This window comes from Gekko japonicus, unplaced genomic scaffold (assembly GCF_001447785.1).
Source record: "Gekko japonicus isolate JY-2015 unplaced genomic scaffold, Gekko_japonicus_V1.1 scaffold79, whole genome shotgun sequence".
In the NCBI taxonomy this organism is placed as follows: Eukaryota; Metazoa; Chordata; class Lepidosauria; order Squamata; family Gekkonidae; genus Gekko; species Gekko japonicus.
Window position 1 is genome coordinate 794,325 of NW_015167530.1, and position 22,798 is coordinate 817,122.

Consider the following 22,798-nt stretch of genomic DNA (forward strand, 5'->3'; position numbering starts at 1 on the left):
TGACCTTTTTTGCTAATTGGATCAGTAGGGGAAATATTTTAGCTCTTCTTATGTGGCTAATAATAATAGTTTTTAAAAATCTACATGACTCAAGAACTTTTTAGGTTTTCTATACCTGTCCAGTTGTAGAAAACCCCTGTCCTTAAGAATAATTTTGCTTATTCCTCTGGCCAGTATGCATATTAGTATTTGATAATAATATGCATTCATTTCAGAGAGACTTGGGGGCATGTAGGGTTGCAGCCTGAAATGGTCAAGTGGAGTGTTTCTGTTCTCCTGTGTCCAGTACTGGGGGGTTTAGGTCAGTTTGGAGGGGGGCATAGGAGCTTCCCACTGGTGACAGTTTCCTTTGGTACTACCTCAGCAGTTGGAACCAATCGGAGGGGGGGTATTTTGCTCCTTTCCTTTTTCTCCACCCATTTTTCTTCTGCTAGTTTTTATTTCCCTCCTCTGGAAAGCTCTGTTTTAGTCAGTGCTATGTTAGATTTGCCTACATTCAGATCATTTAGCACATGCCATTGTGAAATAGTTGGTTTCTCCCTCCTTCCACCTTCTGGGAGAGTTAGCCTTGCTGTTACCTGCAGATGCTCTTGTGACTCCGTGGTCCTTTGGTGCTTGGATTACCCACTTGGGAGAGCTGCCTTGCTTTGCATCTGGGTTGGGTCCCCCCCCCCCTTTTTGGCATGGTGGATCACACTTCACACAGCTGGGCTATGTGGGCAAACAACCTAAGCAGTCACTTAGGGCAGTGGCTTTTTAGGTGCACCAATGAAACCGCATGCAGCCTTAGAGCGGCAGCCCAGGAAGCCTGACGGTGTTGCAAAGGACCCTGGGGAGCAAAGCTCACGTTGTGAGCAATGGCACTTGCACACAATCCTGAGGTTCACCCCTTGGCTATTGCAAGACGTAGCTGCTTTGGGTGGCAAACCATCTTGGGCCATCCCTGCCTGTTCAGGGAAGGTTTTGGGATGAGGTATAATAATGCCTTTTGGGGTGTCGTTTATACTAATAATGCCCCCTTTCTCTTCTCCCTCCCTCACCCCCTCCTCCCCATCCATTGTATACCGAATGTGTGTGCCACTTTTCTTTAATCTTTCCTGCACCCTGCATTGCCTTGCACACCCTTTGCATGGCTCTGAACTGTGGCGTTTCCTTTTTGTTTTTAATTTTCTTTGCTTTTGTTTTGTTCGGGCTGCTCCCATTCCGTGTGGGCGGGGACTCTTGTTGTCTCTCATTAGATAGTTATGCTTCAGCCTCTAGCAAAGAGCGGCGGGTGGGTGAGAAGGACTCTGTTTGCACTTCTCATTGCCGCCGTGGGTCCCCTCCACCTACCACGCCTTCGCCCCCCTCTCTCAATGACTGTGTCAGCAGGTCCATGCCCTCTCAGCCTGACCCCTGCTTGATGGACGAGAGTTGGTTTGTTACCCCTCCCCCCTGTTTTACTGCAGAAGGTCCCGATCCTGTCAGCGTGGAGAGCAACCCGATGGAGGACCTCCTGATTGAACATCCCAGTATGTCTGTGTACGTCACCACCAGCAGCATTGTTGTGGAGAGTGAGAGTCCTGAGGAGCCCATCCATGAAGGGTAAGTTTACTTCTACTCAGGAGGAGGTCCTACACAGGGCTTTCATAACATACGTCGTGGCCCTCAGAAAGGTAATGTTGTGAGTCTCATAACCAGGGGTTGTTTCGTAGAAAAAGAGCTAGGGGAACTCATTAGCATATGCCACACCCCCTGACATCACCGGAAGTGTGTCATAAGGCTACACCCCCTGACATCACCGGACGTGTGTCATAAGGCCACACACCCCGCCCCCAATGGTCCCAGCTGCCGCCAGCCTTGCAGCTCCACCCCCCCCATGAGGGGCCCGGCGGTGGACCTGCAAGGCTGGCGGGAGTGCAAGGAAGCCCTGCGAAGGCCCTCCCTGGCCACAGGCAGGCAGGGGTGGGGAGAGGCAGGGGGGAAGCAACTTACCCTCCCTCTTCTCCTGCCTCCTCCTGGCTGAATGAGGGCCGGAAGCGGGGCGGCCGGAAGCAGGGGGCGGGGCTTCATCATGTGCCCCGCCCCTCGTACCTCACCCGGGGGAACTACGATCCCCCGTGATCCCCCCCAAATGACCTCTGCTCATAACCATACCTTGAATGTTACGTTTTTCTTTTAATATATAAATATCAAACAGAAGCAGCCAGAAAATGGCTGAAGATGCTCTTCTTTGGGATATCAGGTACAAACAGAAGCCTTTCTGATATTCCATATCTCAGTTTATACACTTACCGCTTGAAAGAAAGACGGGGAAGCATGAACACGCCTATGTTCCCACCATGCCTACAATGACATAGTCATATCTGAAGGCATCCTTGTCCTGATCTCAGGCCTGCTCGTTCATAGCCTTAACCCTGTGGAATGGCTGTCCCGAAGAGATGAGGAGGGTGCCTTCACCAATGGCTTTTCAGAAGCATAAGGTGTTATAAGACCAATTTATCTGGGGTTTCCAGTTTCCAGGTCAGTCAGGAGCTCTCCTGGAATAACTGATCTCCATGCCACAGAGATCAGTTGCCCTGGAGAAAATGGCTGCTTTCAAGGGTGGACTGTGAAATTGCACCCCACTGAGGTTCCTCTCCTCCCCAATCCCTGCTATACCCAGGCTTCACCCCCAACTGTGCAGGACTTTCCTTACTCAGTGGTGGCAACCCTACCTTAGTGGGTTTTTTGCTGAAGATATACAAAGGGGTTATAGGTTTCCTTTTCATAGCAAGCAACAGTGGATTGTGTTGTTTAACTTTTATTGCTGTAATGGTGATGTATTTGTTATGGGGATATGTTGTAAATAAATTAAAGAAGTACACATGAGCAATTTATGCCTTTCTCCTCAAAAAAGAAAGAAATTGCATGAATATTCTGTGCATGCAGCCGTATCATTCATTGCGTTGAAGGTGTGTTGGAGCAGACAATGATTCATGCTTCCCCGCCAAACTATTTTCCTGTCACAGGAATGTGAGCATTTTGCTTTCCAGGGTGATGTGACAGAGCTTTTAGAACTCTCCCCAGCTGTGATTGAGTGGATTAAAAATTTAAATATTAGTATTTAGGGGGACTGCACCAATCGTTCTGCATACCTGTTGTATCAACATGGTTACGTATTTTATATTATATGCTTCCTGTGTGTAACTCTGCCATGTGATAAGTAAATAATAATACAGATAGAATGCATTAAAAGATTCGTGTGAAGTAGGCCTTTATTACCCAGAGAGCACAAATAATCTTTTGTCCTCTCCTTGTGTCTTGTCCTTAAATGACCCTGAATATCATGTGACTCTCTTTGTGCAGCGAGGTACCTGAACGCCATTTACAACGCCATGCTCCCCACCACTCCAACTCTCTTGCCACCAAGGCTGCGATCTTGGAGAAAGTCAACCAAGTGCGTCGGATTCAGCGGGCAAAGCAGCTGGTGGAGAAGCACAAGCTCAGTAAGAAAGTCATGCAGCGGCAGAACCGCACCAGAGAGTGCCGCCCACGTCGGGCCAAACACCAAGGCAGCTTTGTCTACCAACCATGCCAGCGCCAGTACAACTACTAAGCTACTTCAGGAAGTCTACACCGTGGGGCATTATCCTTTTAACTCTCAGCTTTGCCAGTTTTTTCACAATGCTTTCTTCAGCCAAGAGGGTTGTCCATTTTCTGAAATAAACCTGTCCTCCTGCGAGAGAACCTCCTACATTCTCCTGAAATGGCACCATTCAGTGATAATTCTTTCCTGGGCTTTTCTTGGGCTTTATCCCCATTTTCAATGAAAATACATTTTCTGATCTATGACTTCCTTCCCTTTTGCAGTTTTATTCTCCCTCATTCTCCTCCATACTTCCATGAATGTGGATTTGGATCTGGAGCTGAAAGTGCAAGAAATCCAGTATGACCCACTAAGTAACAAGGCTTCATTTCTATTTTGAAACCCCATGCTATGTTTAAAAAAAATGTGTTGAAGAAATGTATGCATATGTTGATTACCAAAAGGGAAAAATTCTCTCTGGGTGGATATTTTCCATGGTTCCTAGGTAGCATGAATCCATACACTGGCTCTTATAGTGGCTACCAGTGTTAGACTAATTTGGTGCTTCCAATGAATATATCACGTTTCATTTTTTAACTAAACGAAGAAACAATGATTTATAGGAGGGCCAATGTGCCCTGTCATTTTCTTTTGTCCCTTGTTGTCGCACCAGGGAGCCTGTGACATCAGTGCCTTTCTTTATGACATCACACTCTTCACAGTGAAAACAGACTGTGATGTCACAAATGGAGATACCAGGTTCTTGTGCAAACTGGAACACAAAACTATAACTTAGACCAATAGGCCCCAATTGAATAAGTAACAAAAGTTTATCTGGTGACTGACTTTCACCCCTAAAAATATGAATTGTACGGTATGAATGGTATATTCATTCCTCTAAGATGGTGTGCTTGCTAGGTATGAAACATTTTGGCACATCCTTAATTTTACAGGGATGCAAGACAGCTCCATGGAAAACTGTGGGTTTTGCCATGGACTTCAATGGAAGTGGGATTATACTGAGTTTTCTGTTCCAAAGTGTCATGTGATGTACAAGAGAACCTTTGAAGCTCCATTTTGAGTAGCTGCAATTATCAGCAGTAGTTTAATGGGTTCCTTGGGGGTTCACAGTTATGGGAAGGTTACGCTTGTTTTAGCGCAGTCCTTAATCACACGTGACCTTTCCAAAATGCATGCAATGGGCTCTTCAATCTGATTAACTGCAGGGTCATCATAGATTTCCTTGCAGTATCATTCATTGGATCCACCCTCTTGCAGAAACAATAACTAGTGTTTTATCCCATGTTGATGGAATAAACACAATTGGAATCTCTGATACTTTTTAAAAGACTGTGGGGGAAATACTAGTGAAATTATCAAGGACATTGGTAAACAGAAAAGTAAAACAAGTAAAGAAGAAGAAAAGAGGAAAATAAAATTAAAACCAGACATTCTCATATTTTCATATAAATTTCAAAAACAGAAGTTTTAAAAAATGGAGTCCCTTGTTTTGAAGACCGAGGGGGCTTGCTGGGGAGGATCGTCTCTCAGATCACTCAAGGCCTGATCTGGCCAAGCCAGCTGCAGTAACTTTCAATAGGAAACTATTAAACATGTGAATAAGTTTCTCCCACTGGATTCAATGAGATTTTAATTTTGGCTGGTTCATGCCCTAACACTAAATTCAGTAGTAAAACATAACTCTTGACATCTCACCATCATTGGAATTCTTCATGTTATTTGGCATTTGTGCTAATGTCAAAAACCTCGGCAGAGAAAAAGGCTTACACATATTTATGAAGGTGATAAAGTATGTTGGGGATAGTAGTGATGGATGTGAAACTGAAAGATGGTGAGGGAGGCTGGAGTGCTTGAGAAAAGGGTAGAAGGCAGGTAGTAGAACTGAAGGAAGGAGGGAGTTGAAGCTGTTGCAAAAGTGTAAGCCGGTGATGTGGAGGTCTAGATGTTAGAGAATGTTCCCAGAACAGAATGTGTGCCTGCATTCCGAAAAGAACCTTTAAGGCTCTGGAACCTTTGAAAAGAACCTTTTAAGGCAGAGAATGTTTCCTTTGTGACCTTGAAGGTATTTCCCCAGGTAAGATAGTTTCAGGAGTCACTTGGTTTCATAGCAATTCTGCTGGGCAAAGTTATTGCCTAAATATTACCCGTCAAGGGGAGGGTGGGATACAAATCCAAATCCAAAACAAAAAATAAATAAAAACAATTCCATCGGGAAATCATGTAGAGAAATAAGAAAGGTACAGCAAATTGTTTTTCTCCTAAGTTCTTTAATTGTTCATTGTGCTTACCTTCTCCGGTCAAGGTAACCAGAATGTTCACATTCGACAACTATTGATCCTTGAGCAGTTGCCCAATATGGATGAGATCTGAGTTTCCACTATTTTCTATAGGACTTAATTCCCCTCATGCTAACCTTTGCTAGGAAACCTCAAAATGATTTGATTTATACTGGGGATTGTAATTTTTAATGATAACGTTAAACTAAACTTATTTTTGGACTAAGCCTGCAAATTCCTTCTTGAAGCTCGGTTTGGGAGTGGTAAAAAGGAAAACCTTTTTTTTAAAATGTGAAGGAAATACCTTTGTTTGACCATATTTATTTACCAAGCCTGAAGAGGTGAGTTGGCGTATTAAAAAAAAAAAGCCTGCTACCATACAGGTGGTGTAGCGGCTCTCCAAATTATAGGAGTAGATAGCATTGTGATAAATATTTCTCTGCTCTAAGTAATTGTCTGTTTTGATCTTCTGCATTTAACTTCCTACCTTTCTCAATTTGGGATAGTTTTCTAAAATAAAATACTTATTGGAACCAGTGTTTCCCCTCCAACGGCTGGATCCAAAGAGCTACTTTAGGTAAGGCTTGGAAATTCCTAGTGGGATTGTTACTTTGAGTGGCAGATCTTTATGGTGTGTCACAATATGCTTTTGAAACACACACACTTGTTCTCCTACCTCCACTCTCACGCACGCCGGTTTCAAGAGTAGTTTGCCATTTGGCATGGATGAGAGGAGCACTGCTGTCAGAAACACAAGGTTGGATCCAGCCACTTTTTTCATTCAGTCTCATCTAATTCCATTCCTTATAGAGTCCCACATCTCATATGTTTTTTATCCATGCAAGTCCCATGATGCCCAGTATAGCCTTTTTGGTGGTCAGCAGAGACCCTCTCCTCCCTTGTTCATCAATGGAAAAGTTGGTTGGATCCAACTCACAAGCTTGAGGTCCCCTTTGTGGTTCTTTGGATCTCGGCCATTCTTAAAGCAGACAGCGGTGCATCCTTCCTGGTGCAACTGAACAGGGTATTCCCACCAGAACAAGCGACAGGCCTCAGCTTGTTGGGTTCTGTGCCTTTCACAGCTCCATGGCAAGCGGGAAGTCAAAAGTGACTGCTTTGCTGGCCATGGAGATACCCTGCTGCTAAAGCTGCCTATCGTGCTGTCATTAAAGGAAAAAAGCAATTCTCCAACAGCTGATCCAAAGTTAAATCAGGAAGCCTCAGGCTGTTTGTTTGGAGGACTCATGTGCAGGTGGACAGGGTAAACAGAGACCAGCCCTCATTTTAAAGTTTTATTGTCTTCCCTTCTCTCACTGTTCCCATATTCATGCCTATTTGTTCCCTCCATACCTCTCTGTAAAAACATTTCCAGTCCCAAGCTTGAGTCTTCTGTTTATGGGGACAGCAGCTGAGTGACTGATGATGATTGCCTCCTCATTCTAATGAAATGGATGTGGGGGGGGACCCTCTGTGTAGATGGGATCAATGTACTTGTCTTTGTGCCTGTAACAGCTGTCAAAAAGGCACCAGTACTACACAGTTACTGTTAGAGCCTGCAGGAAGGCATCTGCAACATGGGACAAAACCTCAGTTGTTGGCGTCCTGTATCTCAAATTTGGCACCACTTCCATGTTACCAACAGGAGCTGCGGCCGAGAAAGGCATGTCAGAATCCTGGTTCTTTGTTTCTTGGAGATAATACCAGACTAGCACTCAAATATGTGCTAACCCAACCACTTTCCTAGTAAGCTGTGTGCTGACATATGAGATCCAGAAGATGTGATTGACAAATGCAATTGATTTAATCTTGGTTCAAGGGCAACTTGACCTCAAACTGCAACCGGCATGATTGCATTTACTGATTGCATTTCTTACTTACTTGTGGCTTACCAGGAAAAGCAGTGCAGATGGCAGGAATTACTTTGAATCACTGCGAATGCACTGGTTTTATTTGCACTGGATTAAGACAGGAGATTAACCTTTCTCTTTGGTGAAATTTTTAAAATATCCTTTTGCCTTTTGGTTTCACTAGAAGAGCTCATGAAATTAATATTAGAAGAGCTGAAACAAATTAAAGGGGAAAGTTCTCATTCAAATGTTTATATTTTTGTGTGACAATCTGGCCATTCAAAAATACTAGAAACTGAATTTTGAGTGTGATGGATTTAATCGTTTGATCAGCCTGTAAATGTTAATATTCCAAGTCTGATGAAAAGGCTTGCATTTTGACTTCAGCCATTTCTTAATCTTGTTTCTCCGGTTTTAAATCCCAGAAATTCCATGAATGGAAAGAAAGAGATATCAGTGATTTCTCATGTGATTTGTTACATACTAAGGGAAGGGAACTTTTCATTACGATGAGGCTTCTCTCCCTTCAAACTGCAACACTGGGATTTTGGAAGAAGATACATCACAACACAGTTAAAGGGAGAGACAACCTTTTAAAATATGCTCACCCTGATTCTCATTTAAATTTACAAATTAAGTGTGATGTTTTAGCTCTCCATTAACTTGTAAATGAACTTTGTGAGGCAGAAAGGAGGGGGACCTGAACATCTGAATGGGAATGAGTATCTTCTGGCAACAGAGTTAGAGGATGGATGGGCTGTAGCCAGCTGAGTGAGGTCTTTCTCCTTCCCATACCCCTCTTTCTTTGAGCCATGTCCTGCAGAATACATTCCATGTTTCCAAAGGCACTGACTAAATGAGGTCACTTCTTTACAAATGTCTCTGTTTTCTTCTTCCTAAGATTTTCTAACATTTCATCTCTTAAACAAAAGCCCCGAAGAATAAATTCTATTAAGGCAAGTGTTGGTTTCTTTTAAAATTAAATAGCAGTCCAGCAGCACTTTAAAGAATAATTTATAGTTGAAAGTGACAGAAAGCTGGAAAAGGGGAAGATGTTACAAAGAGCATCCATCTCCCCACTCCCATTTCTCTGATGCTTTCAACTTTAAGTAGAGAAATGTCTGCTATTGATGCGCTTTTCATGCATCTAACAAAGTGAGCTCTGTCTCACTCATGCTGGAATAAATATTCTTTATTTAAAAATGCCACTTGACTTCCTTTTAACTCCGTTATTACCCCCTGGAATGATTTCTAAGTGAACTTAGCAGCACAGTATTAGGCACCCCTAGTGATATACTCTGGAATAAACAGAAATTAGTGTGACATTTCACTCCAACTGAAATGATATTCTGTGGGGCTTCCTCTTTTAAACCTACTAAAATAAGCGCTGTGTCTTTTATTACACTCTTAAACATGCTTCAGTAAGCTGCATGATAACTAAGAGCTGATTCAAACTGGTGAGACTCAAGAGCTGGTGAGTGGAAGGGGCATGGGACAGTTCTAAGGTAGCTTATCATCTCTGAATCAATGTGGAGATTTTCTTGGTTTGTTAAAGTGTCTTCCCAACCCATGACAAGAAATGCTGAGAAAGGAGACATTACCTAGCAAAGTTTGGCATATCTTTCCACCATAAAAATTCCTGTGTGGTAGCATTTGACCTTCCAAAAGGCTCCCCATGTAATAGTGTGAGTGTTTGCTTCGCCATGAGTGCTGAAGGCCCCTAAATTTCCTTCACCGTCTGAAGTGAAGTCTAGCAGGAGATCACCAGCAGGTAAACAGACATGCCACAACAGCTTAATTCACAAAATCCACCTCACTTCAGACCATTAAAAAAACCATAGACCTGTGTTTAATATGTGTAGAAAGGGCCTGCGATACACAGAGATCATGTAACGCTAGTAGCTAAATGTCTGAGGTGGGATAATAGGTCTTATCACACCATCTTGTGATCTTCCTGAGAGATCTGCCTTGCCATTGTTAAAGTGTTGACCTAGACCCAGAGTCCCCAACCTTGTGGGTACTTTTGAAAGCATGTAGAGGACACCACCACAAAATGGCTGCCATGTGGCATGGCCTGGCCAGTCACTAAATGGCTGCTGGGTGGAGGGGCTTGAGCCAACCACAAGACGTTAAGAGGTACCAAATTAAGCATTATCCCATGATAGAAGCAGCTGTTTCCAAACGAGTGCTCCCTGTAGACACAAAGGTAGTCCTGCGGTACCTCCTGCTCCAGGGAGATGGAAGAAAGCAAGAAGAGGTTCTTTGCTTTGGGGAAGGAGGAAGTGGCTGTTAGGAAACACATCAGTGGGCATCGTGGTGCTCACCAGCACTACAGCAGGAATCACTGTCCTCGACTGAGGGATTTTTGGTCTGGTCTAGAAAGCAGTACTTCTATTATATGATGCAGGTGAAGCCAAAGTGCTACAAGGCAGAAAAGCTTCCCAGAAAAGCTAACAATTTGGATATATGGCATCATTATTTTCACATCTACTGCTTTCATAACAGAAATCTAAATAAATCACTCACACTTTCCCTTTTCTAATCCTCTCTCACCTACAGCGTAATCCAACACCAGTTAATTGTGTTTTTTGGGGGGGAGACTCCCAATAGTGCAAAAAATTAAACTGGATTCTTGAACTTTTGGGAATGTATGTAGTGGTTGAATTCCAAAAATACAAATTCAAACTGTGGCCTTGTGTCTCAGTTTCCTCCTCGTAGATTCAGGATAAAAGCCCTCTTTTCCCCCTTATAGTCTTGTGCTAAGAATGGAAATATCACAGGATTTCCCTCTCTTTAAGGTAAACACAAAACCTCCCTGTTTGGCAGAACAAATTCCAAACATACAATGACAAAGTATTATCAATCCTTTGTATGCCTCTCATCAACTTTGTAAATTTCAAGCATGATTTGTAAAATGCCTCTGTTGTTTTGCTACTGCTACTAATACAGGAAAGTCATCACATGTTCCCATCCAAGTAATTCTATTGGATGTTCAGTCTGAACCAACGGTGTTCATGAGCACCAATACAGGAGCCTCCTATGTTAAGTTGGTGCTTAAAAACAATACTTTTTCTCTGTGTGTATATGTGTGTATGCACATCTGTATATATGTTACAACACAGAGATGTAAACATTTTTTAAAATTCAGCCATTGTAAATTGTGGTTAGCTGTGCAATGTTCTGAATGAATGGTTGGGAGAGTGTTGAAACGACAACCTTAAAAGGATAGGCTGAAATCTTTAAAATTTGTATATGGAAAATTTGCAGCACGGACTCAGGGACAAAACAAAGTATGTGGCTACCTTAAAGGTACATGTTTCAGCAATGTTTGGTTTGGATGTGGTTTTTTTGTGTGTGTATGAGTCTGTTGATACTAATCTGCATGTCCTAAAGAAATTTATGAACTTGTTAGAACTGCTTTTTTTTAATTTAAAGTAATTTAGCGATCTTCTTTGACTAGCTACTGCCTTTCAGTCAAGGGGAAACGACTTGATTTCCACTGGCTTGTCTGTGTAACAGGATTAAAGCCAGTCTGTGGGATATTGCCTCTTTCTAAAGCGGCATGGCCACACTTTGGCACACCCACTCCACTTTTGTGGATAATAAGTCGGAAAAGTGAGAATGGCAATTTGTAGCTCACTTTCTCTTTTAGGTCTGTTCTTTTGTAAATACCATTAGCAGACACACCTGTATATAGATATATATAAATATATTTAAGCAATATTTTCATTAAAACACTCCCCAACGTTTTGAGGGGTGGCGAGAAAGCAAAATGGGCAAAGGCCTGTGTTCTAGAGAAAACCGTAGCAGAGTCTTATCACTGACCACAAACGATGTGGCTATTTCTTGCCCACCATTAATTTCAATGGAAACAAGACACAACCTCCCTGGTGGGAAGTAACATGGAGTATTTGCAATAGAGGAAGGTTGCAACAGAAGAAGGTGCTTTGAAATTGATTCATTCAATTTAGTAACCATTTCATTAGTTATTTGTATTTTTTAAAAAGTGGGGAGGAGGCAGTTAGGGACAGTAGAAGATAGGTATTTATTTCTTTAGTAACTTTTAAGTGTTTTTTTTTGGTCTCCAGAGTTGTGTACAGTTAGCTTCCTCTTGCCATAGCAATAAAAAGAGAAACTGAAGATACAAGCCTATCCACACTTAAGTAAATTCGATAAGAAACTTATTTCTGAGTAAGCATACTTAGGACAGAGCTGCAGAGACCACACCAGGGAAAGACGGCATTTCAGTGATGTCTGTTTGGGGTTCATTTTAAACAAGATCCATGAATTTGACTAGGTTTAAACATGAGTAGGAACAAAAGCTCAGTGGAAAAGCTAGTCATCATCCAATAGTGCAGCAGACAGTATTCACTGAAGGTAATTTCAGCATGAGGCAATTGTTTCAGCAGCAGGATAATTAAACTGAAACGATATTATAGATAAATTCATCGTTGATACCTGTGAGATGTTACAGAGAGCAGTGAAGTTCAAATGTTATACCTCAGGAAACCCCCTCCCAAAATAATCCATCTTTTGTGGAGCCTTTGAATGTTGCAGAATATTCTCTCTCTTTTTGGATGTTGCAGAAGATTCTGAGTGCACATTCCATGGCAAGTTCTTAGTTCATACCAGGGCATCAGAGATGTGTGTTGTTCAGTCATGAACTGAGCTCTAGAATGAATCTAATAAACCTTCTGTGGGAATCTGGAAATGAAGGACAAGGTCTCTTTCCTTCCTTACCAATCTCGTTAATAGAATCCCTAAGCAGCTTCCTGATTAGGAAAAGCATCCCACACAACCATGTCATATAAGCACTGGCTTTTACTATGCAGCCATTTGTTTTACCCTTTCCATTTGACTTGTGGTAAATTGCAGCTGGATGCTGAATGGAATAATTTACAGTGCCTCCTCTCTCTCGCTCTCTCTTTTTTGGCAGTTGCTAAATTCCTGCCCAAAGTTAAATATTATGTCCTTGCTGGCAAGAAACCAGTAGCTTGTGGCTATTTTTAGCACAGCCTTGTAGGAGGTAAAAGCTAGGGCAGGTGGCAAGAAACCATTATTTTGATTACTTGAAGCACCATTCCCATTCATTTCCTTGCACAGAAGTGGATTGTGTTTTTTTGCCATTTCAGCTCATCAGCCAGACAGAAACAAATGCACAAAGTAAAGGCAGAGGAATAAAGCAGACAGGCAAACACTCTACATGAACAATAATTTGCTGGAGTAATCCAGTGTTTTTTTGCTGATGGGATGAATACTTCATGATTTTTTTTTTTTAAGATTCCCTTCTTCCTTAAACACAGGCATTGTATATTGGCCTTTACTGTTTTTAATATAATGTGATTTTTAAAAAGATTTTACATTATCTAGGCCTGCATTTTAAACCTTAGTTACCTGCAGATTGTGTGTTTTATTAAAAAGGTCTAGCTACCCTAATAATTTTGCATCTCTCGCCTTTCAGTTTGTTGTAGTTATGTCTCTATTGCAAGGCCAGCCAAGACAAAGAGGCTTTGTCTAAATCATACACAGGCCTTCTTCTAGATGAGTAGCTTCTAAGAACTAATTTTCCAAGGAAATTTTCTAACATGCCCAGCAGAAATGCAGAATGACCCTGCAGTGCCAGTATTATAGTAAATGCTGTGTCTTGTCAGTGATGTTGCTATGCCCAAATGTAAGCACATGCTGCTGGTAGAAGTCTTAGGATAGGGCATCATAGTTGTTAAATACAATATTATAGCTGTGGTCCAGCTCTGTATGCAACTAGCATTATATTACAGCTAGTCTTGCACGAGGATCTGCATCCCCTTCAAATCAATGGAGACTACTTGTGTACTGCAGTGTGGATGGAAACACACAACCCGAATGCAACAACATCTAATGGACACCAATATTGAGATGTACTACGAATGCAAAAGCCTGATTCGGTCTGCAAAAGAGTACAATTAGAATTTCTCAACTTAAAAACTTAATGATACAATATTTCCACTCTCGCACAGATGCCATTTATTTCAACATGGCTCTTGTAAAAGAAATGCAACGTGAGCCCCCAATCAGTGAAGATTGCATGATCAAACAGTTCTCACTATAAGTAGGACTTGGGTCCAGTCAAACTTCATACCTTAGCGCTAATGCAGAGATCATTGTATGCAGTTGCAGTAAAGTGGATAAGCTGCAATAACAACGAAGGATCCACATTTACATCCAGGTTGCAAGAAAACATTCATCCCTGTCAATATTCTGCAATGCAGATGGCATTGGATGCCTCATAGATTAATTCAAATGGCACTTTATTATCTTGTACTTTTGAGGAAATACCCTTGCCAACAGGTTACTGTGGCCAAGGACATCACTCCTTGTAAGGAGGGAGGGGGAGAAAAGACATAAATAGATGCAAGGTCATAGCTGGTGAGGGTCAAGGGGATGAGTAGAGGCTTGAAGGAGTCAGAGGTGCCCTTGGGTATTTACTGTTAAAATTCATCTTTCCTGCTCCAAACCCCACTGAAATTAACCTTCATTTTCTCTCCTTTTCCTATTGTTTTTCCTATGATAGAAAAAAAAAAGCTTACACTATACTGTCTCCAATAACAATAGCATTTTATAATATACCCTAATCTTACCCATCAAATAGTCATTGAGTGTTACAATATTTCTTTATATGCCAGCCCTATTGTTCCTACTCCTATTATTTGTGTCCTGAATACTTCTTCATGCTATATTGACTTGTGTATGTGCCTTTCACGCCTTTTTGCATGATCTGGCATACTATTATCAAGCAGGAAAATGTATACACAAAACCAACAGGAACATTAGACCTAGGCAACCATAGTTAAATGTCCTACTATGCAAAGATGACTGGTAATTGAATTCTACAAATGTATGTATCGTGATTTAAATATTTAAAAATTAAGATTTTCAGAGGACACCAAGGGCTTGATTTGGCAAATACTTTCCAGGCACAGCTGTATGTATGTGTGTTAGCAAGGCCACTTCATCTATTACAGTTTTTATTCCAGTGACTACTTTGTAAATTATTTTTCCAGGATTAAAATTTTAATGTGGGATTTATACTCTAGATTATCTACTTTACAACCGTAGTTCTCCTGTACCTTTAATAGTTGTGTAGGTGAGAGAAGTTCAACAGGTGCAGCTTTCAAAACCCTTCAGCACTGTGATATGACAAGCTACATCTATTTTTACTTCTACACAAACTATTCAACTGACATGAACTGTGATGGTGAAAGGCTGGTCATCTCTAATTTATACTGATGTTTGCCACAATTCCAACAAAACTATACTAAATAGCCAAGAATTCATAATATGCAAGACATTATGGATTTTGTTATAGGAATGATTTAAGCAAAAAAAAAAAAATGTTGACAGTCTCCCCTGGTTTCTGTAGGGGTAACTGCCAGTGGACCTGTGAACATATATGCAGGGCATATGGAAAGGATATGGAAAAAAAAATAGTTTCAACTCTAATTGACCATCCATGTGCTAGTAAAGAGAGTATTACGATATGATTACCACCAGCATTTTGCCAAAAACTGTATTAGGATCTCCATCCTTTCTACACATCTGAAATGGTTAGTGACTAGTCTAAACAAAAAGTGCTATTTGGGTTTGAAAGGGTTGCCTTAAGTCCTTCTTTTAAACATTTGAAATAATGTTCATCTTCTATTTCAGCAACATGCACCCCCTCTTTCTCTAACCCAACACAACCAGTTTCAAAAAATGCTTGCGTTTAAGAACCTCCATGCTGGAAATGAGCCCCAAGCCCACAAACACAGATTGAGTCCTAGTAAATCTCTCACAGCTATGCTCTGCTAAACAGGAAAGTGGTATGTGTATGTGTGAGTTTAAAGTATAGATTCTATCTATTGTATGCCTTACAATAGGACAACTATTAAATGAGAGTTCTTTGGCCTGAGGACAATACCCAAGCCCCCCGCAACTTTTTCTACGTCATTTATACTGTAGAATGGAAACATAAAATATAGTTTAAATAAAAAATGTGTCCTTGTGTGCTACCTGCTAAAGTGGCAGACAGGTGGCTAGTGGAATGAGGAAGCCCATTGCTTGTACGGCACTGTTTAGACATTTGCAATGTGTTGACAGAGCAAAGGACACAACTGCCTCAAAAGTGTTGTGGTGTGCCTGTGTGTATGTAACATGGTTTTGGTTGTTAGAACGTAATGCTGTCCTTGGGGGGGGGGAGTCTACTATAATGGGGGGGGGAAACAAGAAATAAAAATATATATTTAAACCATTAACTGATGTGGCGTTTAATGAGTTCTTTAAATATACGATACCTAACCTGCTGCAGCTTTTTACTGAATCAAACCCATTTTTTCAAACCTAAGGAGTCTCCCTCTAAGGGGGTTTCATATATACAGCATGCCCAGTGTACCAGTGCTTACAGCCAAATCATTGGGACACCCAATACTTTGCACAGGAGAGACATTATGCAGTTCTATACGCCAGTCAAAGTTGTAGCACTTAAAGAAATGAGGCCATTTACTCAAGTTGGCTTGGATCCTATGAAGTATGAGGAAGCTCACAATGTGTTTCTTCACCCATCTCCTCCCAGTAGCGCCCTAAGACCTCCCATATGCTGATACAGCCATCCCACTTGACTGACTTCACTGAATAAAAGGGGAGCCAGATGAAATTGCCCTCCCTTTCCTTCCTCTTCTGTAAGCCATGCTTCAGTTGATGCAGGAGTGATGCCTGACTGGTCCTTCCTACTCACTGCAGCCCCCAGGATGGGAGGCTTTTTTGTTCACACAGACCCTGTAACCTCCAGCACCAGTTTTTCAGCAGTCTTGGGATTCCTAGGGAAAAGGGATGGGTGGGGAAGAATGGCATCTGTACACTTCTTAAGGTCCAAGCCTCAACTCTAACAGCAGTAGGTGGGTTTGGCAACTGGGCCGGCTCAGTAGTTTCTGGAACCCAGGAAGTGAAGAAGTAAGCTTCTTCATGCGTGTTAGGCTTGCATATTGCTTCCCGTGTGGACCAAACAGACACTGGCCTTAAATTAGCCTTTGTAAAAGAGTGGGCTATGAACTAAATAAAGATAGAATTAAAATAGTAGCTGAGCTAAACCCTTGCCTGCACATTTACTTGGTCATGTCCTCACATACCATCCTGTGTCTACACTGTCACCTTGCTGTTTCCACTTACATATATGCCTCCATATTTCTTTGCTCTCTCATCTTAATAGAAAAGTAACCCCACCAAGGCTGCAGTCACACACACTAAATAATCCACTTTCAATCTACTTTCAGTGCACTTTCCAGCTGTGAACTGGCGAAATCCAGTTGGAAAGTGCATTGAAAGTGGATTTAATGTGTGTGACCACAAACTAAGTGCTCCTTCCACAAGGTGCCAACCCTGAATTATCAATGTCCCGCTGCTCATTTAGTATAATGTTGATGTGAAATAATGCACACTGCAGATTATAGGTCAATAACATTTATTTAGAGCATTAAGTAATCCACATTTCACAAACCTTTTCATTTCATTTTGTTTTACTGGTCCTTTTCTACAACAAATACATCAAGCCTACTATATAATAAAACTATTTACATTTCCAAAATTGGGCCATATATAGCCCTTTTACTGCTATTCACATACAGTACTTGACCAACAGCACAATACATTAATATCTAAAAAAGACAACCCTGTACTCTAGTTTGTCCTATGAAAAGTGAAAACGTACAAATAAATTTACAATTATCTCTTCTTTTTTTACAACACGCTAAATCTAGTGTGCTAAGTGAGGATTTTACAAAAGCAAAATTTAACAAGTAACCTGATTTTTTTAAAAAAAATCATTTCCTCTTTAGAAAAAAACAATTTGCATTTACTGGGAACAGCATAATATTAAAATGAGCTACTGTACAGAATATTAGGGTTTTGTTTTTACTATAGTGAGAAATCACAACTCAGAACTGCTAAACTGATAACATTCACACATTTACAAGCCTTGCATATCCACTCAGTTATTCACTTGGATTTTCTTCTTTTTGACTGCATAGCATTGGCATTTGTTTCTAAGAAAGAGAAAAGTAATTTCAAAAGAACATTTGTCAACCATTCACATTGAAACACAAACATTCTCAACAGGAGAAAATCATCATGTGCAGAAGCCAGAATAGAGTTCATGTGTTTAAAAGTAATCTCTGGTTTTGGCTTTGTCTCCGTCCTGATATTTACTATTCCAAAGTCTATCACAAAGCCTAAGCTAACTGATATGGATCTACACTGCAGCCTTATAAAAAAATACGATACAATACAATACAATCTTTGGTGTCATGACTGTGGATCTAAATGCCAGCATCCTTCTGCTCTCTTGTCAGTTGTTTTATCTTATTTACTTAGAAACACTTCTTCTCACAGCAAGATGCCCATCAGCTTGACAGACAGTATCTGAATGGGGAGCATCTGTGTTGCTGGGATCCTAGGAGACTGCTGAGGTTTCTTTTGCTAGAGGCCAAGGCACTTCATAGCAAGGGTGCTGGGACTGGGTTGTCTTCACTGTAATGATGGCCACAAGTGATGCCTTTACTTCCTCTGATGTAAGTGAATAAGAGGAAAGTTAGGGAATGATGGACACCATTGGGTGGGGCTATACCCTGATGATGTCACCATCTGGAGAGGGCAGACTGTCCCCTAGAACTAGATAGCACCCACTGAGACTTGAGCTGGTTCTTATCTGCACAGCCAACCTTGGTTCTGTTTTTCACAGTGCAGTCCTAAGCAGAGTTACATCTTTTATACACAAGCAGTCTGATTATTCTATGATGCTTTGGAACTAATACTAAATCATCTGCTTTTTCAAAGTCAGTTTTGTGATTGCAGAGAAAAGCACTTGTCTCTTATTTCACACTTAAATGTTCCTTTACACTCACATTTCCAATAAAGATATTAAAGTGACTTATTTGCTTTGTGAATAAGTTCAGTACACGTTTTAGAGGAGATGGAAAACAGAAAGGTGAAAACAAACTCATCAAATGATATGCAATACCTTGATGCCAGTTTGTTCCTAACTCAAAGGCTTAAAAGGTAACAGTAAAGGTTCCCTTGCTCAAAAGCCAGTCAAATCCGACTCTAGGGTTGTGGTGCTCATCTCCGTTTCAAAGGCTTAACATCACACTAAACAGCAAAGGCATTTGGTGCAATCATTACAAGAAAACTACTTTTTGCTGCCAAGATTTCATTTAACTGGGTAGCTTACCTTTTGCAGAGCTGGATGCCGATGCTGGTCTGGAGGACCTCTTGCGCTGACCATTCTCTACGGCCTCCTGCACTGCAGCAGAGTCCTCTGTTCTTGAATTTCTTCTGCTCGGAGTTTTAGACTTCTCACAAGTCTCTTTTGGCTCATTTCTGCCAAAAGCAAGACAACAAGGATCTGTTTACAGAAACAACTGATACCACAACAGACAGGGTGAGACCTGTAACCATGAAACATCATATGAACTTAAAGCTACATTATACTGAGTCAGACCACTGGTTTATTATGGTTAATATCATCTACTCTGACTGACAGCTCTCCAGGGTGGAAGTCGTTTCACATCACCTACCACCTGATACTTTGAACTAGAGATACAGGGGATTAAAGTCAGGGTTCAGAGGACGGCGGAAGACAGGAAGGCCTGGCGTGATCTGGTCCATGGGGTTGCGAAGAGTCAGACTCGACTGTACGACTGAACAACTACAAAAAGTCAGGGTCCTCTGCAATGCTCACTCTAAGCTGCGGGGCCCTGTGAGCAAAAATTCTACTTTGTGAGTTAACAGCATTAAAGTTGTGAGCAGGTGATTTGGCTACTGCATAAGTTCGTTGGCTCTGGAGCCATCCTTCCCGAGTTAAGACAAAAATGTGTGAGCCAGAGGCTAAAAAACTGTGAGCTAGCTCACACTAACTCAGCTTAGAGGGGACACTGGCTCCTCTGCATGAAAAACAGATCCTCTGCTACTTAGTTTTCAACACCAAGTCCAAGGACAGAAATCTTTTATTAATAAAAGATGGGACCAGCCTTCATGGAAGGCAAGGCAGATTATTGCAAGCAGGACATTGTTAGGATAGATGCCCAGAACATTTTATTCTCTTTATGCTGAAAAACTGTCAAGTACCATTATTTTGAAACCCCTGCTGCAGAAAAGCCAGATACCCCCCCACTCCACCCCAAACATCTCTAGGATGAAATAGGTATGACAGGCACAGAAACAGAGACTGTGCTAAGAGTGGGGAAAGTTTCAGCTCTTGATCCTAGATGCTTAGGTTTACTTCAGAGGAGGGCCATCACTTTATTGCATTTGATTGAAAGATATGATTATGGGTGTTAAGCAATCAGTACACAGTTCTCACACTTCTGGACCCATCGAGAGCAGAATGCTCTTGCTTTTAAATGATTCAATAATGCAGTCATCATCAGTGGAATTATCACAGGATATGAACTTAAGTTCACATGCAAGTCTTTGCAGGAACAAGCCCTCATCCAGCATTTCCTGTTATTGGTAAACATGGCCAAGGAAAGATAAATCCTCTAATAAATGACCACTAAGTTATACAACCCAAAGACCAAAAAGAGAATTAATCTGTACCAAAAGATTCGTTCTCCATTTTAAAATTACGTACATAACGCCAGTGATAACTGCACAATTCGCTTCCAAATCTGAAAGAAAAAGACAGAAATACTTAGGTATCTAGTGTGCTGTTGAAATGTATGTACAAAAGAAAAATCCACAAGTGGCAGTCATAATTCAAGGATTTCTTATCACAACCCATCTTCTTCTTGTGTTCATGTCGGAAAATCTTCAAGTACACAAGCAGATGAGCCAGGTGCCCTGTGATCTAAGAGTGAAGGCCACTTCACTCATTAATGAGCCCGAGACCTACAAATCCAATAGATCTCTGTGACCCTTCTCTTTTCCCAGCCAGAAAACGAGAGCTGGAATCTAAGCAGGTATCGAATGAAATACAACCCCACCAAGATTTTAATCAAGTAGTGGTAAAACAACTGCCCACTTCCAATTGTGGAACGCCCCACAATTTAAAGCATATTTGCTCCACAGCTACAATACCTGTAGGGCCATGGTGCCAGCTTTATTATGAAGCCCAGCCACCTTAAGGGGCTCAATTTGTGGAGTCAAGATCAAGACATTCTCTGTCATGGCCTCCCCCCCTTATGGAATGGCCTGCCTGATGAGGTCAGGAAGGCTCCCTCACTTTCCACATTCTGCAAACTGTGTAGAACTCAATTGTTAAGGAGGACAGTTTATTAAGAGGTACAGGAATCACAATGTCTATGATGAATTTTAAGACATTTATTGCATTGTTTACTGTATGTATTAAACTGTTCACTGGTTTTAAAAATGGTAACCCACCTTGTACCTCTGTAAGAAAGGTGGGCAATAAATCAAGTGAATAAATAAACAAACCTCTGTCCTTCAGATATTCGACAGTAACACGCAACACATAGAACAAAGTTTGAGTCCAGTGGCACCTTTAGGACCAAATAGGTTTATTCAAGATACGAGCTTTCGTGCGCACGCACATTTCCTCAGATACACTGAAATGGAAGTTATCAGTCCATACACATAGCTAGAGGGTGAGCAACAAATTATCATGCAACAAAATGCTGAGAGTAATTAACTGAGGCCCTGTTGTTATTCTCCATCTGTCTCCTTTCAAGCATGGAGGTGACTAACAGCTGTTTCAGCTAATTAGTGATTTACAATCTCTACTGGATAATGACAGTTCTATTTCACAAGTACAGGGGGCAAACCTTTCTTGCGCACAGACAGCCCCTCAAACTCAAACAACTTCTCGCCCACAATAATACAACATCTAATTAGAACATGGACTGGTAACAGAGTTTGCAATAAACCCAGATGCCAACTTTGCTGCCACATATTCCTAGACAACAGAATCACTGGACCTAACAGCATCAACTACACCATCTCAGGCTTATTCACATGCTCATCTTCTAACACTGTATATGCCATTAAATGCCAACAACGCCCTTCAGTTCTCTATATAGGGCAAACAGGTCAAACCCTATGCCAAAGGATAATTGGACATAAATCTGAGATCAAGAATCACAAGACTGAGAAACCTGTAGGAGAACACTTCAACCTTCCAGAACAGTCAATGGGTGACCTCAAAGTAGCTGTTTTATTGCAAAGGAACTTCAGGAACAGACTAGAAAAGACAATGCTACAACACTCAGAACAATGGAATCTCCAGGACTTAACAGGGGTATTGGTTTCTTATCTCACTACATATGGAACCTCATTCAGCTCTTATAATCTGTATTCTCACCAATCCCCCAGAAGGGCCACATGTCCTCTTTATTTTATTTTAGTTCTTATTTGGAATAATAAATTAGAATAATAGATTGTAATGTAAACATAGTGGAATGTAATGTAATTTGGAATGGTAGACTGGAATCTATTTCTCTGGTCTGGGGACAGGGGAGATAACTCTACACAGCTACTCTACACAGCCAATTGCCACACTTCAAAGAAGATGCTGTAAGGTCACCTCCATGCTTGGCAGGGTTTCAGTTGAGTACTCTCAGCATTCCACAATTAAGGATACATCTGCCCATCAATCTCCAATTTTGACATATTTATTTCCTTGACTATGCCCCCCCCCCGGAATTTAACCCAAACAAATGGTGACCATATAAACTAAGCTTGTTATTCCTGTTTGGTCCTTGAATCTGCTAAACATCTTCATTATGCTCTATGCTAATTTACTGCTCACCTATATGTACTCTACTGGTAATGTACCCTCTACTGGTAATGTCCAATTCATTGTATCTGAAGAAGGCGTGCATGCACATTAGAGCTTATACCTTGAATAAAACATTGTTGGTCTTAAAAGTGCCACTGGACTCAAACTTTGTTCTGCTGCTTCAGACCAACACGGCTACCCCACCTGAATCTACATACAAACACACAGACTACACTTCAGTTTCCGATAAAACCTTTAGCTTCTGCCACCCTTCCTTGTTTAAAAATGATCTGCGTAACACCCCTTCCCAAATTTCAAATTCAGCTATGATAATCACATTATCCCTTTCCTTGCTCTGAACAAGGTT

The 22,798-nt window shown here is 41.3% G+C and overlaps 2 protein-coding genes across 4 annotated transcripts in view; one reads left to right on the top strand and one right to left on the bottom strand.

The window, feature by feature from the left end:
* Window positions 1–15,920, top strand: part of TP53INP2 (tumor protein p53 inducible nuclear protein 2) — a 65,720-nt gene extending 49,800 nt beyond the window's left edge. For all 3 annotated transcript variants that reach the window (XM_015413404.1, XM_015413403.1, XM_015413405.1), the window contains 2 exons: window positions 1,239–1,584; window positions 3,328–15,920. In XM_015413404.1, coding sequence (XP_015268890.1) covers window positions 1,239–1,584; window positions 3,328–3,577 — 596 coding nt within the window. In that variant the 3' untranslated portion in view covers window positions 3,578–15,920. The remainder of the gene's footprint in view (window positions 1–1,238; window positions 1,585–3,327) is intronic.
* Window positions 15,921–17,596: 1,676 nt separating this feature from the next.
* Window positions 17,597–22,798, bottom strand: part of NCOA6 (nuclear receptor coactivator 6) — a 35,708-nt gene continuing 30,506 nt past the window's right edge. Inside the window, exons 12-14 of the mRNA XM_015413414.1 lie at window positions 20,329–20,365; window positions 18,928–19,076; window positions 17,597–17,743 (exon numbers count right to left, since the gene is read on the bottom strand). Coding sequence (XP_015268900.1) covers window positions 17,697–17,743; window positions 18,928–19,076; window positions 20,329–20,365 — 233 coding nt within the window. The 3' untranslated portion in view covers window positions 17,597–17,696. The remainder of the gene's footprint in view (window positions 17,744–18,927; window positions 19,077–20,328; window positions 20,366–22,798) is intronic.